Source organism: Sceloporus undulatus, chromosome 2 (assembly GCF_019175285.1).
Source record: "Sceloporus undulatus isolate JIND9_A2432 ecotype Alabama chromosome 2, SceUnd_v1.1, whole genome shotgun sequence".
In the NCBI taxonomy this organism is placed as follows: Eukaryota; Metazoa; Chordata; class Lepidosauria; order Squamata; family Phrynosomatidae; genus Sceloporus; species Sceloporus undulatus.
In genome coordinates this window covers 126,581,880-126,601,650 of record NC_056523.1, presented here as the reverse complement: position 1 = coordinate 126,601,650, position 19,771 = coordinate 126,581,880, and the positions used below count along the sequence as shown (strand labels likewise).

Here is a 19,771-nt window from a genome sequence, read left to right as displayed (position 1 = left end):
TGTCTGAAGTACGATAGCCTCAGTTTTGTCCTCTTGGCTTCCATGGAGATTTCTGGCATGATCTGTTCTAGGACCCATTTGTTTGTCTTTTTGGCTGTCCATGGGATCCTCAGCGCTCATCTCCAGCACCACATCTTGAATGAATTAATTTTCTTCCTATCTTGTTTTTTAAGTGTCCAGCTCTCACATCCATACATGGCAATAGGGAATACAATGGCTTGTATAATTCTAACTTTTGTGCTCAGTTGTATATCTTTGCATTTTAGGATCTTTCCTAGTTATTTCATAGCTGCCCACCCCATTCCTTATCTTCTTTGGATTTCCTGGCTGCAGTCACAGTTCCTATCAATGTTTGATCCCAGCTATGAGAACTCTTCTACTATTTCTATTTCTTCATTGTCTAGGTTGAATTTGTGTAGATTCTCCGTGGTCATTATTTTTGTTTTCTTTATGTTCAACAGTAAGCCTGCCTTTGTACTTCCTTCCTTGATCTTCCTTAGTAGTTGTTCCAGCTCAGTGACACCCTTTCAAGAATTTAAAGGGCCATCCAGTCCAACCCCCCCCCCTCCATGGAGGAAGACACAATCAAAGCATTTCCAACAAATGACCATCCAGACCTCCAAGGAGGGAGACTCCATCACTCTCTGAGGAAGAGCGTTCCACTGTCAAACAGCCCTCCTAATGTTGAGCTGGAATCTCTTTTCCTACAGCTTGCATCTACTGTTCTAGTCTCTGGAGCAGCAGAAAACAAGCTTGCTCCCTCCTCAATATGACATCCCTTCAAATATTTGAACAGGGCTATCTATCATACCACCTCTGATTAACCTTCTTCTCCCCATGCTAAGCACAGCCAGCTCCCTTAGTGTCTCCTCACACCAGGGGGGCCTGGTTCACAGAGAGAGCCATGAAGGCTGTGTGTGTTCCTCTCTGGCCCTCCTCCTCCTCCTCCAGCCCCTCCCCAACATGGAGCCTGAGGCTGGCAGCCTTGGCCCGTGATGACGTCACCCGCTGGGAGGGCGGAGAGTGTCGTTGTTTTCCCTCCCTCCCAACATGGCGCCACCGCTGTGGACGTCGCGTTGCTAGAGACGCTCTGCGTTCGCGACGCTAAGGAAAGGAGGAGGGGTGGGGCTGGGCTGGGCTGGCAGGGGAGGGAGGGGAGGGGGAGGAGGAGCGCGCGTGCGGGGTGGCGGCGGCGGCGGTCCGGTAGGACTGGCAGTTGGTAGGACTGCGCGCGCGACAGGCAGGCAGGCAGGGAGAGAGGGAGGGAGAGAGGGAGGGAGGGAGGGAGGGGGGCTGTTGGTGGGACAGCGCGCGCGCAGAGAGAGAGAGAGCGCGAGGGGGGTATTTAAAGGAGCCGCGTCCTCCTCCTCCTCGCCCTCGCGACGGCAGCGTTTGAGATGGAGGAGACAGGAGAGGACGGCGCGGCAGGGAAGAAGGAGCCCTCAGGCGGGGCGGCGGCGGAGAGCTCCGGAGGGTGAGTGAGGGAGGCTGAGAGGAGGAGCAGGAGGCGCTGCCACAGGGAGGGCAACTGACAGGCGGAGGGAGGGAGGGAGGGAGGAGGGCGCCTGCCGCCAGGGAGCCAAGTGACAGGTAGGCCACGGCCGAGAGGGACCGGCCCTCCTCCTCCTCCTCCTCCTCCTCCTGGAGGCAGGTGGCAGGGGGCTCGGAGGGGCACCTGGGGCAGGTGCGGAGGAGGGAATGGGGAGAGGGAGAGAGAGGGGCACCCTGCGCTGGGGCTCTGGTCGGGGGCTGTCTGCTTAGGGAGGGCCCTGGAGGCTCCTCTCCAGCCAGAGAAGGGGCGCCCGGGGGAAGGCATTCTCTCTCTCTCCAGACCTTGTCAGGCGGGGAGTGGGGCATGGCTGGCCCATGGCTGGCCCCGTGGAGGGGGACTTCGGGGGCTTTGTGGTGGGGCTTCCTCTTCGGCACACTTCTACATATGATGTTGTTGTTGTTGTTGTTGTTGTTGTTGTGCGTCTTCAAGTCGTTTCCGATTTATGGCGCGCGCGCGCGCGTGTGTGTGTATATATGTATATATATATATATATATGCCACTATATGTGTGTGTGTATGCATGTCTATACAACTACATAGTTGTTGTGCGCCTTCAAGGCATTCCCAACATACCATATAGCTAGATAGATAAATAGCTATGCCACTATGCATATATATGTGTGTGTGTGTGTGTGTGTGTGTGTATATATATATATATATATCTGTGTGTATATATCTACATGGTTGTTGTGCGCCTTCAAGGCATTTCCAACACATGACATATAGATAGATAAATAGATATGCCACTACAGTATATATATATGTATGTGTGGAGATATATACTGTATATATATATATATATATATGCCACTATATGTGTGTGTGTGTGCGCGTCTGTATATCCACACGGTTGTTGTGCACCTTCAAGGCATTTCTAATTTACAGCTTATAGGTAGATAGATAAATAGATATGTAACTCTGTGTGTGTGTGTGTATCTATTGTTGTGTATCTTCAAGTCATTTCTGACATGCATATAGATAGATAGATATGCCATAAACGTGTGTGTACTTATGGCAACTCTGTCACGGTTTTTCTTGGCAAGTTTCTTCAAAGGGGGTTTGCTATTGCCATCTAAGGCTGAGAGAGTGTGACTTGCCCAAGGTCACCCAGTAGGTCATTATTTTCAACTGGGAAATCAAACCTTGATCTCCAGAGTCGTAGTCTCCTATGCTCAAAACACTACAGGATGCTGGCTTTTCTCTCTGTGTGGGTGTGCGTGTTCTTGTTGTGTGCCTTCAAGTCATTTCAGACTTATGGCAACCCTAAGACCACCGTGTCATGGGGTTTTCTTGGTAAGATTTGTTCAAAGGAGGTTTGTCATGTGCGTGTGTATATACACATAACCATACACATACCCATATATATATATATATCTCCATTCCCATATATTAGGTGGTTAATGCGATAAACCATTGAGCCTAATGACTCCAGGTGCTTGAATGGATCCACCATTCCAAATAAGTATTCCTGGATGGGACTTGTCTTAGATAAATCTATTATGTGACACCACCACCATCCCCCCAAAAAACGTACACAAAAAAACCTTTCAGGGCTGCAGTCCTATCCTTCCTTACCTGAAAATAAGTCCCTTTGGGCAAGGTTTACTGCTATTCAGGTTGTGTATCCCTTTTCTGGAGTGAAATATTTCAGAATCCAAATTTTCATCATGAGTGGAAACAGTAACAACTTTGTTTTCTGATGGTTTAGTGTACACAAATTTTGTTGCATGCACAAAATCATTTAAAATATTGTTTATAAAATTACCTTCAAGTATGTGTATAAGGTGTATATGCAACATAAATAAATCATGTTTAGACTTGGGTGTTATCTCTGAGCTCGCTATATAAATGGAAATATTAAAAAATCTGTGGGGGGGGGGAACCCAAATCCCAAACACTTCTAGTCTCAAGCATTTCAAATAAGGGATACTCAACCTGTACTTATTTCTTAGTAGGCATGGAGAAGATTGTACTGCAAATATTTCTATCCTTTCTCCCTACAGGTCATTTGACAGCTAGGACAGTACAGTATTTAAGGCTATAATCCAGGGGTAGGCAACCTGTGGCCCGTGGGCCTGATGCAGCCCGGTGAGGCCTTGGGACCGGCCCCAGCCCGGTCCTGCCACCGATTGCCACCAGGGCCTTTGGCCTCTTGTGCGAGGGCCTTTGGCCTACCAGGAGGAGGCAGGCAAGGGGGGGGGCAAGGGGGGCAATTGTCTATAGACACCTCAGAAACATGCATTTATATTAACATTTTTTAAAAAATTAGCAAATTTTTGCGTGTGTCCTCCATTTTTTAAAAAAGTGTCATCCATTTGAAAATTTTATCCTACATTTGTCCCGGTTTATTTATTTATATAATTTTTTAAAAATTATTTTATTATTTATTTTTTTGCTTCTGCCCCCCAGTTGTCTGAGGGACAGCAACCTGGCCCCCGGCTCAAAAAGGTTGCCTACCCCTGCTATAATCCTAACTGTGAGCCCGTACAGACAGGCCAAAATAAAGCTGCTTCAGATCACTTTGGAGATATGCTGTTTAAATGATTCATGCGTCCTGAGAGACCAGAAGCCACTCCAAAGCCACACTCTAATCCTAAGGACTGGAGCACAGCATTGGCGCAGCTTCTGGCCTCCTAAGATGCGTGTGTCATTTAAAAAGCATATCTCCAAAGTGACCCGAAGCAGCTTTATTTTGGCCTGTCTGTACAGGCCCAATATTTATTTGGATGAAAGTCAGTTTGAACATCTGTATATGTATGTATGCCTTTAAGTCACCCATCAATTTATGGCCACCCCATAAATTTTATAGGGTTTTCTCAGGAAAGGAATACTTAGAATGCCAGTTCCTTCCTCTGAAATATAGCCAACAGCATCTGGTATTCATTGGTGGTTTCTCATCCACATATTATCCATGGTTCGGCCTGCTTAGCTTCCAGGATCAGATGGGATCTGGTACCTTCAAGATATTTGAATCTAATGGGACTTTTTTGTAGTAAACATTGATAGAATTGGCTTGTGAAATTTGAATCCTGAAGCAGTGACAAGAGTGTGTTACACTAGAAATTTTGATGGAAACTTTTGTGAATGTTTCCCAGTTAAACTCCAGGAAAGTCTTTTCTGTTCAGATTCTTATATGGCACTTGTTCTCACAATATCCAAGTTGCTGTCTGTGTTAAGTGGAAATTGGTCACAATTTTTCCACCCAGAGTTTTCTGATCCTGAGATGATGTTATCCCTTGGAAAGAATATTGATGGTGAAATAGTACAGGTAGGGACAGTACTCAGATGGAATTTAGTTATGATGCAGCTTGGGTTAAAGGTATATTTGGTGGTTAGGATAGTAGTATTGCAAAAGTCAGTTAATTTGTTAGCATGAAAGGACAGGAGCAGTGTTGATTGTTTTAAGCACCAGGGTTGTTTGAATTTGGAAAGAGACATGATGCACTTTGGAGTTCTTCCTCTATTTTCTTAATTTAATTGCATGCAACACTATGAGATTTATATGGTTTTGCATGTGTATCTATTTAGAATACATGCATAATGCTTTATAGATCTAGCACTTCTCAGTGTGGCCTATAAAGATTCTTGAGCTAAAATCAGACTGAAAACTATGATTGGAACATAAAATACATGGTATCCATATGGAAACAAGATTATTGAAATTACACTTTGTGCTTCCCTACTTTTCTTCCTTCCACTCTGCCATTACAGCAGAAACAAACAATAGCTTCCACCAAAATCCTCTGTGAGGAGAGTTGAACAGCCATTGCTTAGTCTAAGATGAAAGTACCCTTCCCATCTTGCTCTGTATTGTATGGCCTGTTTGTTGTTTGTTTCACTCTGCCCAATCAATTGCAAGTAAGACCCAGCCCCCTCACTTTGAAAAACAACATACATTGCTTTTTTCTGATAGAAAAGGTTACAAACAAATTCAAATGGAACAGGCCTCTCAGGAGGGCTATGATCCATCCTTAGCCTAGTGGGATGGCTGTCAAATGTTAGTTAAGGGGAAAGAAGCAGCCTCTACCTTAAAATGTATAATCTATCAGATTAGATTATCATCATGCTGTCATTATACCAGCCACCATCAAAAGTGATGGACTAGTCTGAGAGTTTGAGAAGTATTGTTGTTAGTTTATTGTACAAAAGCAATACAGTACAGTACTTAAGGATTAACCAAGCAATTACATCATAAATGTTTGTGAACTAAAGTCCACTTCATTGCATTTTAAATACGGTAATATCTTTATATAATATTGTCTTATTGTTGTTCTTCTGTGCCTTTAAATTGTTTCTAGTTTGTGGTGACCTTACGGTGAATCTGTTGTGGGGTTTTCCTGGCAAAATTTGTTCAGAGGGGATTTGCTATTGCCTCCTTCTGAGGCTAGCAGATAGTGGGACTTGCCCATAGTCATCCTGTGGGTGAAAAGGATGCAAATCCTGGTTTCTTGAATATGGGTATGAGTGAATCACTCATACTTATGTTAGGCAGCATTCATTGATTAATTCTGTTAACAAATTAATACATCTAGCATGTATTTATATAATGTCTACCCAATAGATTAAAATTGCACAATATTCCCAGGCACTTGACAGAACATCCTTCGGGTTATAATTTGCTAATTTGCCCATATAATAGTTCCATAGATCCCAATATCTTGTATCTCATTAATCTATTCTTTGCCCTTCTGCTAATTATAACTTTAGATCTCATAACAGATTTAAAAACCTACCTGTGGTGTGCAGAGTTGACTAAATTACTACATCCTTTTGCACCTACCTTCCATATTTCCAATAGAGAGGGAGGCAGGAGAACATGAAGGACAGTATTAGAAGGCTTTGATTTGTGGGAGGAAAGCAGCTGTTTCACAGTTTGAGATTCAGGTGCCAGAGGGAATGTCTTCTCTCATATCAGCTTGCCCATGTGGTAAAATTGGCCTTACAGACCTTCTCCAGGATGACCTGGAGGAGAGTGGTGACATAAGAGAGGGCCTTTTTGGTTGTGCCCCCATACTTCTTCTTCCTAAGCAGCCTACCTAAAGTCTACATTTGTTTTTGTTAGGCGGCTTTCATGCTGCTTTAACAGCTGGTTTAACATTATGCTTTGAATTGTTGTAAGCTGCCCTAAAATTCTTTTAAATTGGATATAGAAATATTTTCAACAAAACAGTGGGGACAGGCAGAAATATGGTTTGACCTTTGGTCAACTCTAGGACTTTGCTGCTTGCATCACATGAGAATCAAAGACTGCATTCCTCATGCGCCAGGTAACATCCCTTGATCACAAAACTGCTGGTTTGTTGTTTTGTATGTCATTGCATCAGAAACAAATGTAATGGGATGAGCGTATCTTAGTAATAGTGGGAAAGTGAGAAGTACATGTGTATTGTCTGTACAGCCCCCACCTTCTTCTAAATAAACTTTCCCAGTGCCTCAAATTTTATACCATATAAATCTCAAAGAAGAGTTCTGGTAAAGACAAAAACGTACTATACAGCTGACCTTTGTTATACGCTGGGGTTTGGTTCCAAGATTCCCTGTGTCTAACAAAATCCGTTTATGCTCAAGTCCCATTAAATATAATGACATAGCAAAATGGTGCCCCTTAGAAAAAAATGTAAAATCAAGGTACCTTTTTTAACATTTTCAAACTGTGTATGCTTGAATCCGTTTATAAAAAATCTGTGTATAAGGAGGGCTGACTGTATTTTAGTGATATAATAAATGCCCTGTCTTTGCCAAAGGTCTGATTTGTTGAATTTAGAACAATTGTTTCAGATTGTTTGCATATTCAGGTAGACATTAATTAAATGTTAATTGTATATTTAAATGCTTATAGTTACAGCCAGAAGAGTAAATAAAGGCCTTTTCATTATGGAATTGGTAATATTCTTTGAAATCTAAAATTACCATATATACTCAACTATAAGTCAACCTCATGTAGTTGAGGGCAGGTTCTGGGGCCACAATTATGGATTTTGATATGAACCTTGGATAAGTTGAGAGTAAAACTTAGGGGCATGTAACAAAGGATGTAAAGGATGAAGTAAAGGAAAATGATGCCAAATAACTTAAAAAATTCCAGCAGGCATAACTGTTTGTGCTTATACTAAAGGCTGGATGGAGGAGAGAATAGAGGAGGTCAGTGATTCCAGGACAGATTATGCACTTGCCTTTCACCAGAGGATGATTTCTTTAAAAAAAAAAGTTAAGGTACAGTACTTACATTGACCTGTGCATAAGTCGAGTTTTTGGGTCAATTTTTGACCTAAATTTCTAGACTCATATATGAGTATATACAGTAATCTTGGCAATAACTCAATTTATTGGTGAAGGTGAATACAGGAGTTAAAATGCAGTATTGCATTTATTTGATGACAGTGTAAGACAGCATGGTGTAAGGGTTTGAGTGTTGAATTTCAGTTCTGAGACCAGAGTTCGAATCCCCGCTTGGCCATGGAAACCTACTGGGTGATGTTGAGCAAGTCATACTCAGCCTCAGAAGCAGGCAAAGGCAAACCTCTGAACAAACCTTGCCAAGAAGCTGGAAATAACTGTACACAACAACAAATGTAATCAGGTTATTTAGCATCTTCTGTTAACAAGCATCTTAAGTAGGTCTATGTACTCATGACTCTACTTTTGATGGAAAAGGAAGAGAGACTAGAAAGGGTACTGCTTGTACAAAACCTTTATTTTCTGGAAGTCATTGCTTCTCAGGAAGACAAAAGCCAGGGCTTCCGACAAAATTCTTGGGATGCTATCCCAGGGTCTTCCAGTTGTCTGTCATTCTGCTCAAATGGGGAAAATATTTTAGATGTTTTGTTCCTCACTTCTGTTGGTTATCTTGTCTCTTCCTTCCTTCACTATACTGTGTTGAAATTCAGATTTTAAACTCATTGTAGCTGAGACCAATCTTTAGTCTAATATGGCTCTGCGTGGATGGGGTCATCTAACTTTGTCAGGTTTTTCATATTTGTTTTCTCTTTGCAATTGACAAGATTTGATGCACCAATAAAGTCCCTTATAATGCCTGATATTCTGCTAGTTCTGCTAATTATATGTTTATGACATTGATTTGGAAACTGGAAGAAGAAACACCTTTCCCCCCTCTTAGGATGCAATCCTGTGAACACATTTGAGTGTGAATATAATATAGTGGAACTTAGGCGGGATACAGACCACCGAGGTTTGCTCCGCAAGGGAGCCACAGCGGACAAACCGCACGGCTCCATCACGGAACAAAAAGAAGCCGCAAAAAGTGGATTCTTCTCGTGGCGCCTTTGTGACGCCGCAATGCGCCAGTGGCGCACTGCGGCGTCACACAGGCGCGTCCGTCACTTCAAAATGGAAGTACCTGTGTGTACAGGGTGCCGCCATTTTGATGCCCCATCATGTGCTAGGGGTGAGGCCAATATGACGGTGTGTCCTCGGCTAACCCCAGCACGTGATGGGGTGACGCAAAGGCCCGTATGAATCGGGCCTCCATTCAACATAAAGATTCATAAGATTGTGCTCTTTTAATCTAAACAGCTCTTGCTACTGCTGTTCCCCACACCTTTTCCTGGATCATTTGAGTTCACTGCCAGAGTAATATGTCCAGACTATAATATTATTAATTAGTAATCTGATGTTGAGTTTTAGAGCTAATGCAATTCTGATTTGAGTGTGTGTTTCTTATGGCATCTGTGGCAAATGATAAAGATTCTGCCTTACATATCTGAACTTCTTCTTTTAAAAGGGTGCCGTTCAAGTGATGTAAAAGGATGCAGTTCATCCTTCTAACAGCTGGCACCTAAAACAGATTAATTATTCCATGGTAGCCAGAAAATAATTCTCCTTAAACAATTTACTATGTCCGCCTCTGGTAAAGATATTTGCAAAGGAGTCTTGGCAGAGCATCAGTTCAGCATGGCCAGTACTTTCCATGTAGTGACACTTGTCTGAGGCAGCCTATTTGTAGTATGTGCTGTCTTGTTCTTCAGCCCAAGACCCATGAGGATAAAAACTCTGGTAGCACTGAACATTTTGAGGACAAAAATATTTCTTATCATTACAGTGATTCCAAGCAAAGTGTTTGAACAGACTTGCTGCTCTTCTTGTGCATCATCTTTGTGAATGCAAATGGTATTTGCAAGGTCAGTGCTGGCACACACTAACAGATGGGGAGGAAGCATTTCAGAGACATTATTGTGGTAGTTTGGTGAATGTGCCATCCAGGAACAGCTTGTATAGAAGAAAGTGCAACAAGTGTGTCATCCTGGGGGGTGGGTAGTCAGGCAAGATTCCCAAGCTGTTATTTTGCGTATTTCATTTTGCACTCCTCATTCGCCAACCATGTGTGCTTGATCAGACAGCTATGGGCTTACTTAGCATCACTATTGGGCATCTATCTCCTCCTAGTGGTAACTGTGTTTGTTGTTCTGTTGGCCCTGGACTGTGCACATTGCTCCATGCTGATTTCTGTCTTTTAGTGACATTTCCCTGGGATTCAGATTGACATTCTGAATACAGTATTGGTTCTTCAGAGACCCACCTGAGTTCAGTAAAACCAGCTAGTAGTGCCTTTAGACTAGGCAATAATGTATTCCTAAGTTCTCCTGTAGCTATGATGTTAATGTAGTCTTAAATGAGGATTTATTGAATTGAGCATGTTAAAAATCAGGAGGCAGGCAAACAGATAAGTCTGTGACTTATCTGTTTGCCTGCCTCCTGTTGTCTGTTGTCATTCTCAGCTATTTTGGTGTTGCATTTCTTTTTGTTGAAATCAGTGGAGATATAGCAGGTATTGTACCTGCTTTCCATGGACCTCTCTCATGTTTGAGTTGAACTTAGATTTTTTAAAAATTGGTTTGTCAGATGTAATTTGAAGAATACTCTAGAGGTTGCCATTTTTGAGAAGGAAAATGTTGTAAATTCAGAATTTTGGGCAATAATTTTAGTTAAATTTCAAAATACTTTGATGGATTTCTGTTGTCTTATCCATTATGTGCTTCTGATTTTGGAGGTGGTTCTGGTTTTTGTGCATATGTGGAAAACTATTTTCATATGCATATTGTTTGGTAAAGGGAATGTTTAGGTAATCTGGAATGCAAAGCAATACTAATAAATAGAAAGAAAAGTTATACATTTATTGCATATGTTTCCTCCAACCACTCTTCATAGAATCATACAGTTGGAAGAGATCACAAGGGCCATCCAGTCCAAGCTCATGTCATGCAAACACTCCTCACAGTTGGCCATCCAGCCTCTGTGTGAAATGGATTAAGCCAGGCAGCAGGGTGGAGATGTGGGGAGGATGCATGTCTGACAGCACTCTTGGATCAATCTGAGCATCCTAAAAACAAACACCCTTCCGTCTGTATCACTGACTAGCCACATTTGGGAAAATCAGTTCTATAGAATGGTTACAGTTGGCACATCAAATATTTTTAATTTTTAATTATATTTTTAATTTCCTTTTTTCACAGTTTTCTGTTAAACAACTTTTTCTATCCTTCAGTCTAGAGCAGGGATTTCCAAACTTACTCTCCAGGTGTTTTGGACTTCAACTCCCAGAAGCATTAGCCAGCTTTGTCAACAGTCAAGAATTATGTGAGCTGAAGGCCAAAACATCTGGAGGACCAAAATTTGGGAATCACTGGTCTAGAGCATAGTAGAAAGCATTAGTTATGAAATTGTTTCATTAATATTTTTTAAAAGTTGTAAATGCACTAGATGTTAACCAATAGTTCTCAAAAAGGGTTTGTGTGAAATTCTGTCTTCTCAATGCTTTTGAATGTGAGCCATTTTGACATTTTTTTTGAAATTATAGGTTGTCTGGCAGTAACTGTTCCAAATCCACCAAAGGCTTGATATATGGTTTGTGAAATCAACTCAGCAACATCCACAAGGAATGGAGAAAGTTCTTTCAACTGCTTTATTAGAACAAGAAAAAGAGCTCGAAGATGGTGATGAAAAAGCTGTGCTGATGACCGTGGGGTCAAATAATGAGGATCTTGCTGCCCTTGAGTATTCCCAAGGTGAGGAAAGAATAGCTGTCTTTTTGAAAGATGCAAAAACACCTCCAAAGAGTGTCCCTGTGTTGGAGCAATCGAAGGAAGGGGGCATTGGTCTCAAGGAGGCAGTCTCCATTTCATCAGAGAAACCAGAAGCAATGAAGAAAGAGGGGAAAGTGACTGCTGAGATGGGTAGCCCTAAGGAGGACCCCAGCTTTTTGTTACCATTCTCTCATCAAGAACCCGCTGATGCTTTGGAAGCCTGTGCAGTGACAGGTAAGATCTCTGCCTTGTAATGACAGGCAATTTTAAAACAGCTTTAGTTCTTTCTAAATAGTTGAGGCAGTGCAGTGTAAGTCAGAAGGGAATTTTGTGTAACAAATCAGTTGCCAGTCCAGAGAAGTGGGAGACTTGTGTAATGCATATAATATGTTTGTTTCAGGCATATAACGATGCATATGTAGGTTCAGAAAGCATCTCAGTTCAGAAGTAGGGTAGCTATCTTGTGAGAAGTGGGAAATGTATGGTCCTCCTGGTGTGCCATACTCCAGCTTACATCAGCCCTCTGGCCAGCAAAGCCAGAAGTTAGGGCTGGTGGACACTATAATGCAACAAGACATAGGTGGTCAAAGGTTTGCCATCTTGCTTTATAGTGTTGGTGTGACAGGCTTGTCACAGTTTGGATAACAGTAATACCCTTTGTCTTCAAAGGGATTGCCAAATGTGCACGTGAGAATTGCTGTTGTTGTCTATGCTGCTGCTGTCATCTGTAATAAATGTCATAGTGTTGTCCAGTAAAGCATTCCAAGAAGAAAAACTGTGCAACAGAACCTTTTCAAAGAAATGCATCATATCTACAAGAGAAACTATGCTTCAACCAATATATGTAACAGAGACATTATATAAATGCTGCTAGAGATGTCATGCTTTCTGCTCCCTATGTGATTTGCCAGTTTCTCCAGCTTCTATTGTTTGTCTGAGAAATGTGCACAAAATAAAAGTACATTTAAATGCCTTCATATACTGTATAATTAATAAATCTACCCGTTAATTCCTGAATAACAATTCTCTAGGGAAGCATAAGAATCTAAGTTTACACTTGCTACAAAGTTTTCCTTTTGAAGAATTTAGAACCATTAAGTACAGACATTTATGGGGAGCAAACATACAGTATGTATGTATGTATGTATGTCTCTAAAAAAAAGGAAGGGCACCAAATATTTATAGTCCTATCAGTGTTCTAAGAATTGGAGGACTCTGTTTTTTCAATTTTACTTTAATTGTTCCACTTCTATCAATGAAGGTAAAAGTAAAAGGGAATTTAAATTCAAGTGTGTGCTGGAGTTTCCCCTCACTTATTTACTTTTTTTTATTGCTTTTAAGTCATCTTAGCTATCAGTTAATCTGCTTTACATTATTAATTATACTTATTTATTGGATTTTGTTGTTAGCTGCCTTGAGTGCCATTAGTGGGCCGAGAGATAAAGGCAAAATAGAAATCTCACCAATAAGTTTGTCAATGTTGCTATGAAATTTACTTCCACATTTTCCCCTCAATTGGCAGTTTGATTGTGAGGATATTTCATTTTGTGCAATATTTTGTATTTGAGAAAATGCAGGTACAAAAGGTTGATAGAGTGGTGCCATTCATTACTGTTGAGACTGCTCTGTGAAATGTGTCAGAAGCACTAACTGGATGTTTATAATAGTTAACTGCTGTCATTTAGCTATTTAGAGGTGGTGTATCTATCTGTATAAAGTTTATTAAAAAATAAATCAGTCTTTCTCAAACTTTACATGATTTTTGCATCAAAATGTATATTGGTCATATTTGTTGTCTGGTTTGCTTTGCTTTGCTTCTGCTCATTATGAAGGGCAAAGGAATATGCAGAGGATGAAAGCAACACACTTCCTAGTAATTAGAATTACAAAACATGTTATTTGCTTTTGTTTTTAAGGTGGAGGTTGAAGTTTCCAGGATGCTGAACGGTTTGCCCAGAAAGTAAATTTTACATGCCCACTGCTTTGTGTAAAATGGATTCATTTCTGTACCACCTGACATGAGAGTAAAAATCAAGCCTAATCTTATAAAATCTCAAAAGTTTACAACAGGCAGCCAGCAGATAGGTTGTCTTTATCTGTTTTGGCTGTAGATGGGAGATAGCAATAATAAAACAAATAGCAATTGATCACACAGAGCCTTTCAGAACACTTTATGCAACCATGTAAATAAAGCCTTGGATTGGTTTCCCAAAATAGTCAGACAGTGCTGCTGGGCAAATTGTTGCTATCTGTTTAGTCCAGTGCCTAAATAGTTGATATATTGACTTATAGAAACTTGAGAATATTTGACCAAACACACAGAATGATAAAGTAAGAATTGTAACAGTGTATGAAGGAGTGTGGAAAGGTTTTTGGCCTGATTAAGACAGGAATGACCCAGACTAAGCCATGAAACTTACAAGCTATGCCGCATATTCTCCCTGAAGTTTGATGTACATAGCATATCGTTTCCCAAGTTTCTTTAATCTTTCAAATAAAATTCTGGTGTTTAGTCACCAAAATAGTGCTCTTATGCTGTTACTGCTTCTGAATAACTCAGAAATTTCCTTCCTTTCAAACTCTTTATGGTTTAGAAACAGGAAATAATCAGATGGAGCAAAGTCTGATAAATAGAGTGGGTGGTCTATATCTATGATGGCGAACCTATGGCACGTGTGCCACGGGTGGCATGCGATGCCATTTTGCCAGGCACGGGGCAAGGGAGAAGGCGGAACGGGTGCATGCCCGTTCCGCCTCCTCCCTGCCATTTTCGGGCCTCCCGCTGTCTCTCTGAGACAGCGGGAAGCCAGAAAATGGCGCCTGGAAGGAGGCGACAGAGGCGCACGCATCTTGTCTTCTCCTTCTCTCCTGGTTCTCTTTGTCCGCGTGAAACGGGCTCCATGGAGCCCTTTCGCGGGGAGCGAAGGGCCAAGGAGAAGGTGGCTGGGAGCTGCCCAGCCTCTCCTCCTGCCTTTCCCTTCGCTCCCCATGAAAGGCCAAGGAGAAGGCAGCTGGACGTGTGCCCAGCTTCCTCCTCCTGCCTTTCCCTTCGCTCCCTGCGAAAGGCCAGGCGAGGCGGCTGGATGCGTGCCCGCCTCCTCCTCCTGCCTTTCCCTTTGCTCCCCGCGAAAGGCCCGAGGAGAAGGCGGCTGGGACACGTGCCCAGCCTCCTCCTCCTGCCTTCCCTTTGCTCCCCGCAAAAGGCTGAGGAGAAGGCGGCTGGGACGCGTGCCAGGCCTCCTCCTCCTCTGCCTTTCCTTCGCTCCCTGCGAAGGCCAAGGAGAAGGCGGCTGGGATGCGTGCCCAGCCTTCTCCTCCTGCCTTTCCCTTCGCTCCCCGCAAAAAGGGCTCCATGGAGCCCTTTCATGGGGAGCGAGAGCCGAGGAGAAGGCGGCTGGGACGCATGACCAGCCTCCTCCTCCTGCCTTTCCCTTTGCTCCCCGTGAAAGGCCGAGGAGAAGCGGCTGGGACGCGTGCCCAGCCTCCTCCTCTGCCTTCCCTTCGCTCCCCCCGAAAGGCTGAGGAGAAGGCAGGTGGGACGCGTGCCTAGCCTCCTCCTCCTCCTTTCCCTTCGCTCCCTGCGAAAGGCCAAGGAGAAGGGCTGGGACGCGTGCCACTTCTCCCCTGCCCTTTCCATTCGCTCCCTGCAAAAGCTCCATGGAGCCCCTTTCGTGGGGAGCAAAGGGCCGAGGAGAAGGCGGCTGGGACGCGTGCCCAGCCTCCTCCTCTGCCTTCCCTTGCTCCCCGCGAAAGAGCCGAGGAGAAGGCGGCTGGGACACGTGCCCAGCCTCCTCCTCCTGCCTTTCCCTTCGCTCCCCGCGAAAGGCTGAGGAGAAGGCAGCTGGGACCGTGCGTGCCTAGCCTCCTCCTCCTGCCTTTCCCTTCGCTCCCTCGAAAGGCCAAGGAGAAGGCGGGGCTGGGACGCGTGCCCAGCTTCTCCTCCTGCCTTTTCCCTTCGCTCCCCGCAAAAGGGCTCCATGGAGCCCTTTCGCGGGGAGCGAAGGGCCGGAGGAGAAGGCGGCTGGGATGCGTTGCCCAGCCTCTTCCTCCTGCCTTTCCCTTTGCTCCCCGCGAAAGGCCGAGGAGAAGGCGGCTGGGACTGTTGCCCAGCCTCTCCTCCTGGCCTTTCCTTTGCTCCCCGCGAAAGGCGGAGGAGAAGGCGGCTGGGACGCGTGCCCACTCCTCCCTCCTCCTGCCTTTCCCTTCGCTCCCTGCGAAAGGCCAAGGAGAAGGCGGCTGGGACGCGTGCCCCAGCCTTCTCCTCCTGCCTTTCCCTTCGCTCCCCTGCAAAAGGGGGCTCCTGGAGCCCTTTCCCATGGGGCGCGAAGAAGCCGAGGAGAAGGCGGCTGGGCGCATACCAGCCTCCTCCCTCCTCCCTTCCCTTTGCTTCCCCGTGAAAGGCCGAGGAAGGCGGCTGGGACGCATGCCCAGCATCCTCCTCCTGCCTTTCCCTTCGCTTCCCCGCGAAAGGCCTGAGGAGGCATGCAGCTGGTACACGTGCCTAGCTCCTCCTTCCTGCCCCTTTACCTTCGCTCACTGCCGGAAAAAGGCCAAGTGAGAAGCGGCTGGGACGCTTGCCCAGCCTTCCACTCCTGCCTTTCCCTTCGCTCCCCGCCAAAAGGGCTCCATGGAGCCCTTTCTCGGGAGCGGAAAGGGGAGGAGAATGCGGCCGGGATTGCGTGCCCAGCCTCTTCCTCCTGCCTTTCCCTTTGCTCCCAGCGAAAAGGCCCGAGGAGAAGGCGGCTGGGGAACGTGCCCAGCCTCCTCCTCTGCCTTTCCTTTGCTCCACGCGAAAGGTGAGGATGAAGGCAGGCTGGGACGCGTGCCCAGCCTCCCCTCTCCTGCCTTCCCTTCGCTCCATGCGAAAGGCCAAGGAGAAGGCGGCTGGGACGCGTGCCCAGCCTTCTCCTCCTGCCTTTCCCTTCGCTCCCCGCAAAAGTCTCCATGGAATCCCTTTCATGGGGAGCGACGATCCGAGGAGAAGGCGGGCTGGTACGCAATCGACCAGACTCCTCCTCCTGCCCTTTCCCTTTGCTCCCCGTGAAGGCCGAGGAGAAGGCGCGCTGGGCCCGCATGCCCAGCCTCCTCCTCCTGCCTTTTCCCTTCGCTCCCGCGACAGGCTGAGAGAAGGCAGTGGGACACGTGCCTCGCCTCCTCCTCCTGCCTTTCCTTCGCTCCCTGGCGAAAGCCAAGGAGAAGGCGGCTGGGACGTGTTGCCCGCCTTCTCTCCTGCCTTTCCTCTTGCTCCCCGCAAAAGGGCTCCATGAGCCCTTTCGCGGGGAGCGCTATGGCCGAGGAGAAGGCAGGCGGGATGTTGCCCAGCCCTTCCTCCTGCCTTTCCTTTGCGCCCCGCGAAAGGCCGAGGATGAAGCGGGCTGGGACACGTGCCCAGCCTCCTCCTCCTGCCTTCCTTTGCTCCCCGCGAAAGGCTGAGGAGAAGGGGCTGGGCCGCGTGGCCAGTCCTCCTCCTCCTCCTGCCTTTCCCTTCGCTCCCTGCGAAAGGCCAAGGAGAAGGCGGCTGGGACGCGTGCCCAGCCTTCTCTCCTGTTCCTCCCTTCGCTCCCGCAAAAGGGCTCCCTGGAGCCTTTCATGGGGAGCGACAGAGCCGAGGAGAAGCGGCTGGGACGCTGACCAGCCTCCTCCTCCTTGCCTTTCCCTTTGCTCCCCGGGTGAAAGGGCCAAGGAAAGGCGGCTGGGACGCGTGCCTCGCTCCTCTCCTGCCTTTCCCTTCGCTCCTCCTCCGAAGGCTGAGGAGAAGCAGCTGTGACGCGTGTGGCCTAGCCTCCTCCTCCTGGGGGGGGCCTTTCCCTTCGCTCCCTGTCGAAAGGCCACGGAGAGGCGGCCTGGACGCGTGCCCAGCCTTCTCCTCTCTGCCTTTCCCTTTGCTCCCCTCCACGGCCGAGGAGAAGGCGGCTGGTACACGTGCCCCAGCCTTCCTCCTCCTGCCTTTCCCTCGCTTTCCCCCGCGAACGGCGAGGAGAAGGCAGCTGGGGCCGCGTGTCCTCGCCTCCTCTCCTGCTTTCCTTCGCTCCCTGAGAACGGCCAAGGAGGAAGGCGGCTGGGACGTGTGCCCAGCCTCCTCTCCTGCCTTTCCCTTCGCCCTCCCGCCAAACAGGGCTCCATGGAGCCCTTTCGCGGGGAGCGAAGGGCCCGAGGGGAAGGCGGCTGGGGATGCGTGGCCCCGCTCTTCCTCCTGCCTTTCCCTTTGCTCCCGCGAAAGGCCGAGGAGAAGGCGGGGCTGGGACACGTGCCCAGCCTCCTCCTCGCCTTTCCCTTCGCTTCCCCGCGAAGGTGAGGGAGAAGGCAGCTGGGACACGTGCCTAGCCTCCCTCCTCTGCCTTTCCCTCTCGCTCCCTGCCGAAAGGCCACGGAGACGGCGGAGGGACGCGTGCCCCGCCTTTCCCCCTGCCTTTCCCTGCTCCCCGCAAAAGGGCTCCCTGGAGCCCTTTCCTGGGGGAGCGAAGAGCGAGGAGAAGGCGGGTGGGGACGCATTGACCCAGCCTCCCCTCCTCCTGCCTTTCCCTTTGCTCCCCGTTGAAAGGCCAAGGCAGAAGGCGGCTGGGACGCGTGCCCGCCTCTCCTTGCTTTCCCTTCGCTCCCGCGAACGGCTGAGGCGAAGGCAGCGGGACGCGTGCCTAGCCTCCTCCTCCTGCCTTTTTCCCTTCGCTCCCTGCGAAAGGCCAAGGAGAAGGCGGCTGGGACGCGTGCCCATCCTTACTCCTCCTGCCTTTTCCCTTCGCTCCCTGCCAAAAGGGCTCCCTGGAGCCCTTTTGTGGGGAGCCAAAGGGCCGAGGAGAAGGCCTGCTGGGACGTTTTGCCCAGCCTCCTCTTCCTGCCTTTCCCCTTTGCTCCCCGCGAACGGCCGAGGAGACGGCGGCTGGGACACGTGCCCAAGCCTCCTCCTCCTGCCTTTCCCTTCGCTCCCCGCGAAATGCTGCGGAGAAGGCAGCTGGGACGTGTTGTCCTAGGCCTCCTCCTCCTGCCTTTCCCTTCGCTTCCCGGCGAACGGCCAGGAGAAGGGGGCGGCTGGGACGTTTGCCCAGCCTTCTCCTCCTTGCTTTCCTTCGTCCCCGCAACAAACAGGGCTCCCTGAGCCCGTTCGCGGGGAGCGAAAGCGGGCCGAGGGGAAGGCGGGGAGGTGGGGGGTCGGGTGGGATGCGTGCCCAGCCTATTCCTCCTGCCTTCCCTTTGCTCCCCGCGAAAGTCCGAGGAGACGGCGGCTGGGACACGTGCCCAGCCTCCTCCTCCTTCCCTTCGCTCCCCGCGAAAGGCTGAGGAGAAGGCAGCTGGGACACGTGCCTAGCCTCCTCCTCCTGCCTTTCCCTTCGCTCCCTGCGAAAGGCCAAGGAGAAGGCGGCTGGGACGCGTGCCCAGCCGTCTCCTCCTGCCTTTCCATTCTTTTGCCAGCCTCTGACGGCCCCAGAAGAGACCCTCAGGGGCCGGCAAAAGCCGGAGGACGGCCTGCTGTCCTCCGTGGCCCTTTTTCCGGCCTCTGACGGCCCCAGAAGGGACCCTCAGGGGCCGGCAAAAGCCGGAGGATGGCCCACCGTCCTCCACCGCTGTTTTTCCGGCCTCTGACGGCCCCAGAAGGGACCCTCAGGGGCCGGCAAATGCCGGGGCAGGAGCCAGAGGCTCCTCCCTCTGAAAAAATATGCACCTTGTTCCTATCTCTGGAAGTGATTGAACTTATCAGAGGAATGGAAAGATTTGTGGACCAGGAAGGGCCAAATAGGAAAGGGATGCTTCCATCTTGACATTTGTAGCCATGGGTTTTTAATGTTTTAATTATTTGCCGAGTGGGTTTGTTAAAGAACAAAGAAACATTGATTGATGGTGGGCCATTCATTTCCATGTTAACCCAATATATGCTCTGATCTTTTTTAATTAAATGAAGAATTTGCTGCAAAAATATAATTAAAGATCAGGCATTGCTACCCCTCCCCCCTTTTTTTGGAAGAGAGGTGTCATGTGGATTTCCTGAATCTGGGCCTCTTATGGTTAAAAGCAAATGTACTGATGAGATTTTGCCAAAATTTGAGTTTTGTCTGCAGTGGTTGAAGTGGGATACTGTCATTTGAAATAGAAAGGATAGTCGAGAGACAATAAACATTTTAATAAGAGCTAATCTGCCTAGAATAGAAAGTTTCAATCTCTTCTATTCTACTGTTTTAGAGATTAAC

At 47.3% G+C, this 19,771-nt stretch overlaps 1 protein-coding gene across 13 annotated transcripts in view; it reads left to right on the top strand.

Annotated features, from left to right (window-relative positions):
- Positions 1-1,172: 1,172 nt before the first annotated feature.
- The window catches only part of WIZ (WIZ zinc finger), a 111,898-nt gene continuing 93,299 nt past the window's right edge, over positions 1,173-19,771 (top strand). For 4 of the 13 annotated variants that reach the window (XM_042454638.1, XM_042454633.1, XM_042454631.1 and 1 more), the window contains exons 1-2: positions 1,305-1,474; positions 11,366-11,825. In XM_042454638.1, coding sequence (XP_042310572.1) covers positions 11,447-11,825 — 379 coding nt within the window. In that variant the 5' untranslated portion in view covers positions 1,305-1,474; positions 11,366-11,446. Of the gene's footprint in view, positions 1,220-1,304; positions 1,475-1,566; positions 1,591-6,345; positions 6,819-11,365; positions 11,826-13,507; positions 13,552-19,771 lie in introns of those variants that run through there. The other 9 variants (XM_042454628.1, XM_042454636.1, XM_042454624.1 and 6 more) reach the window with 6 other exon arrangements.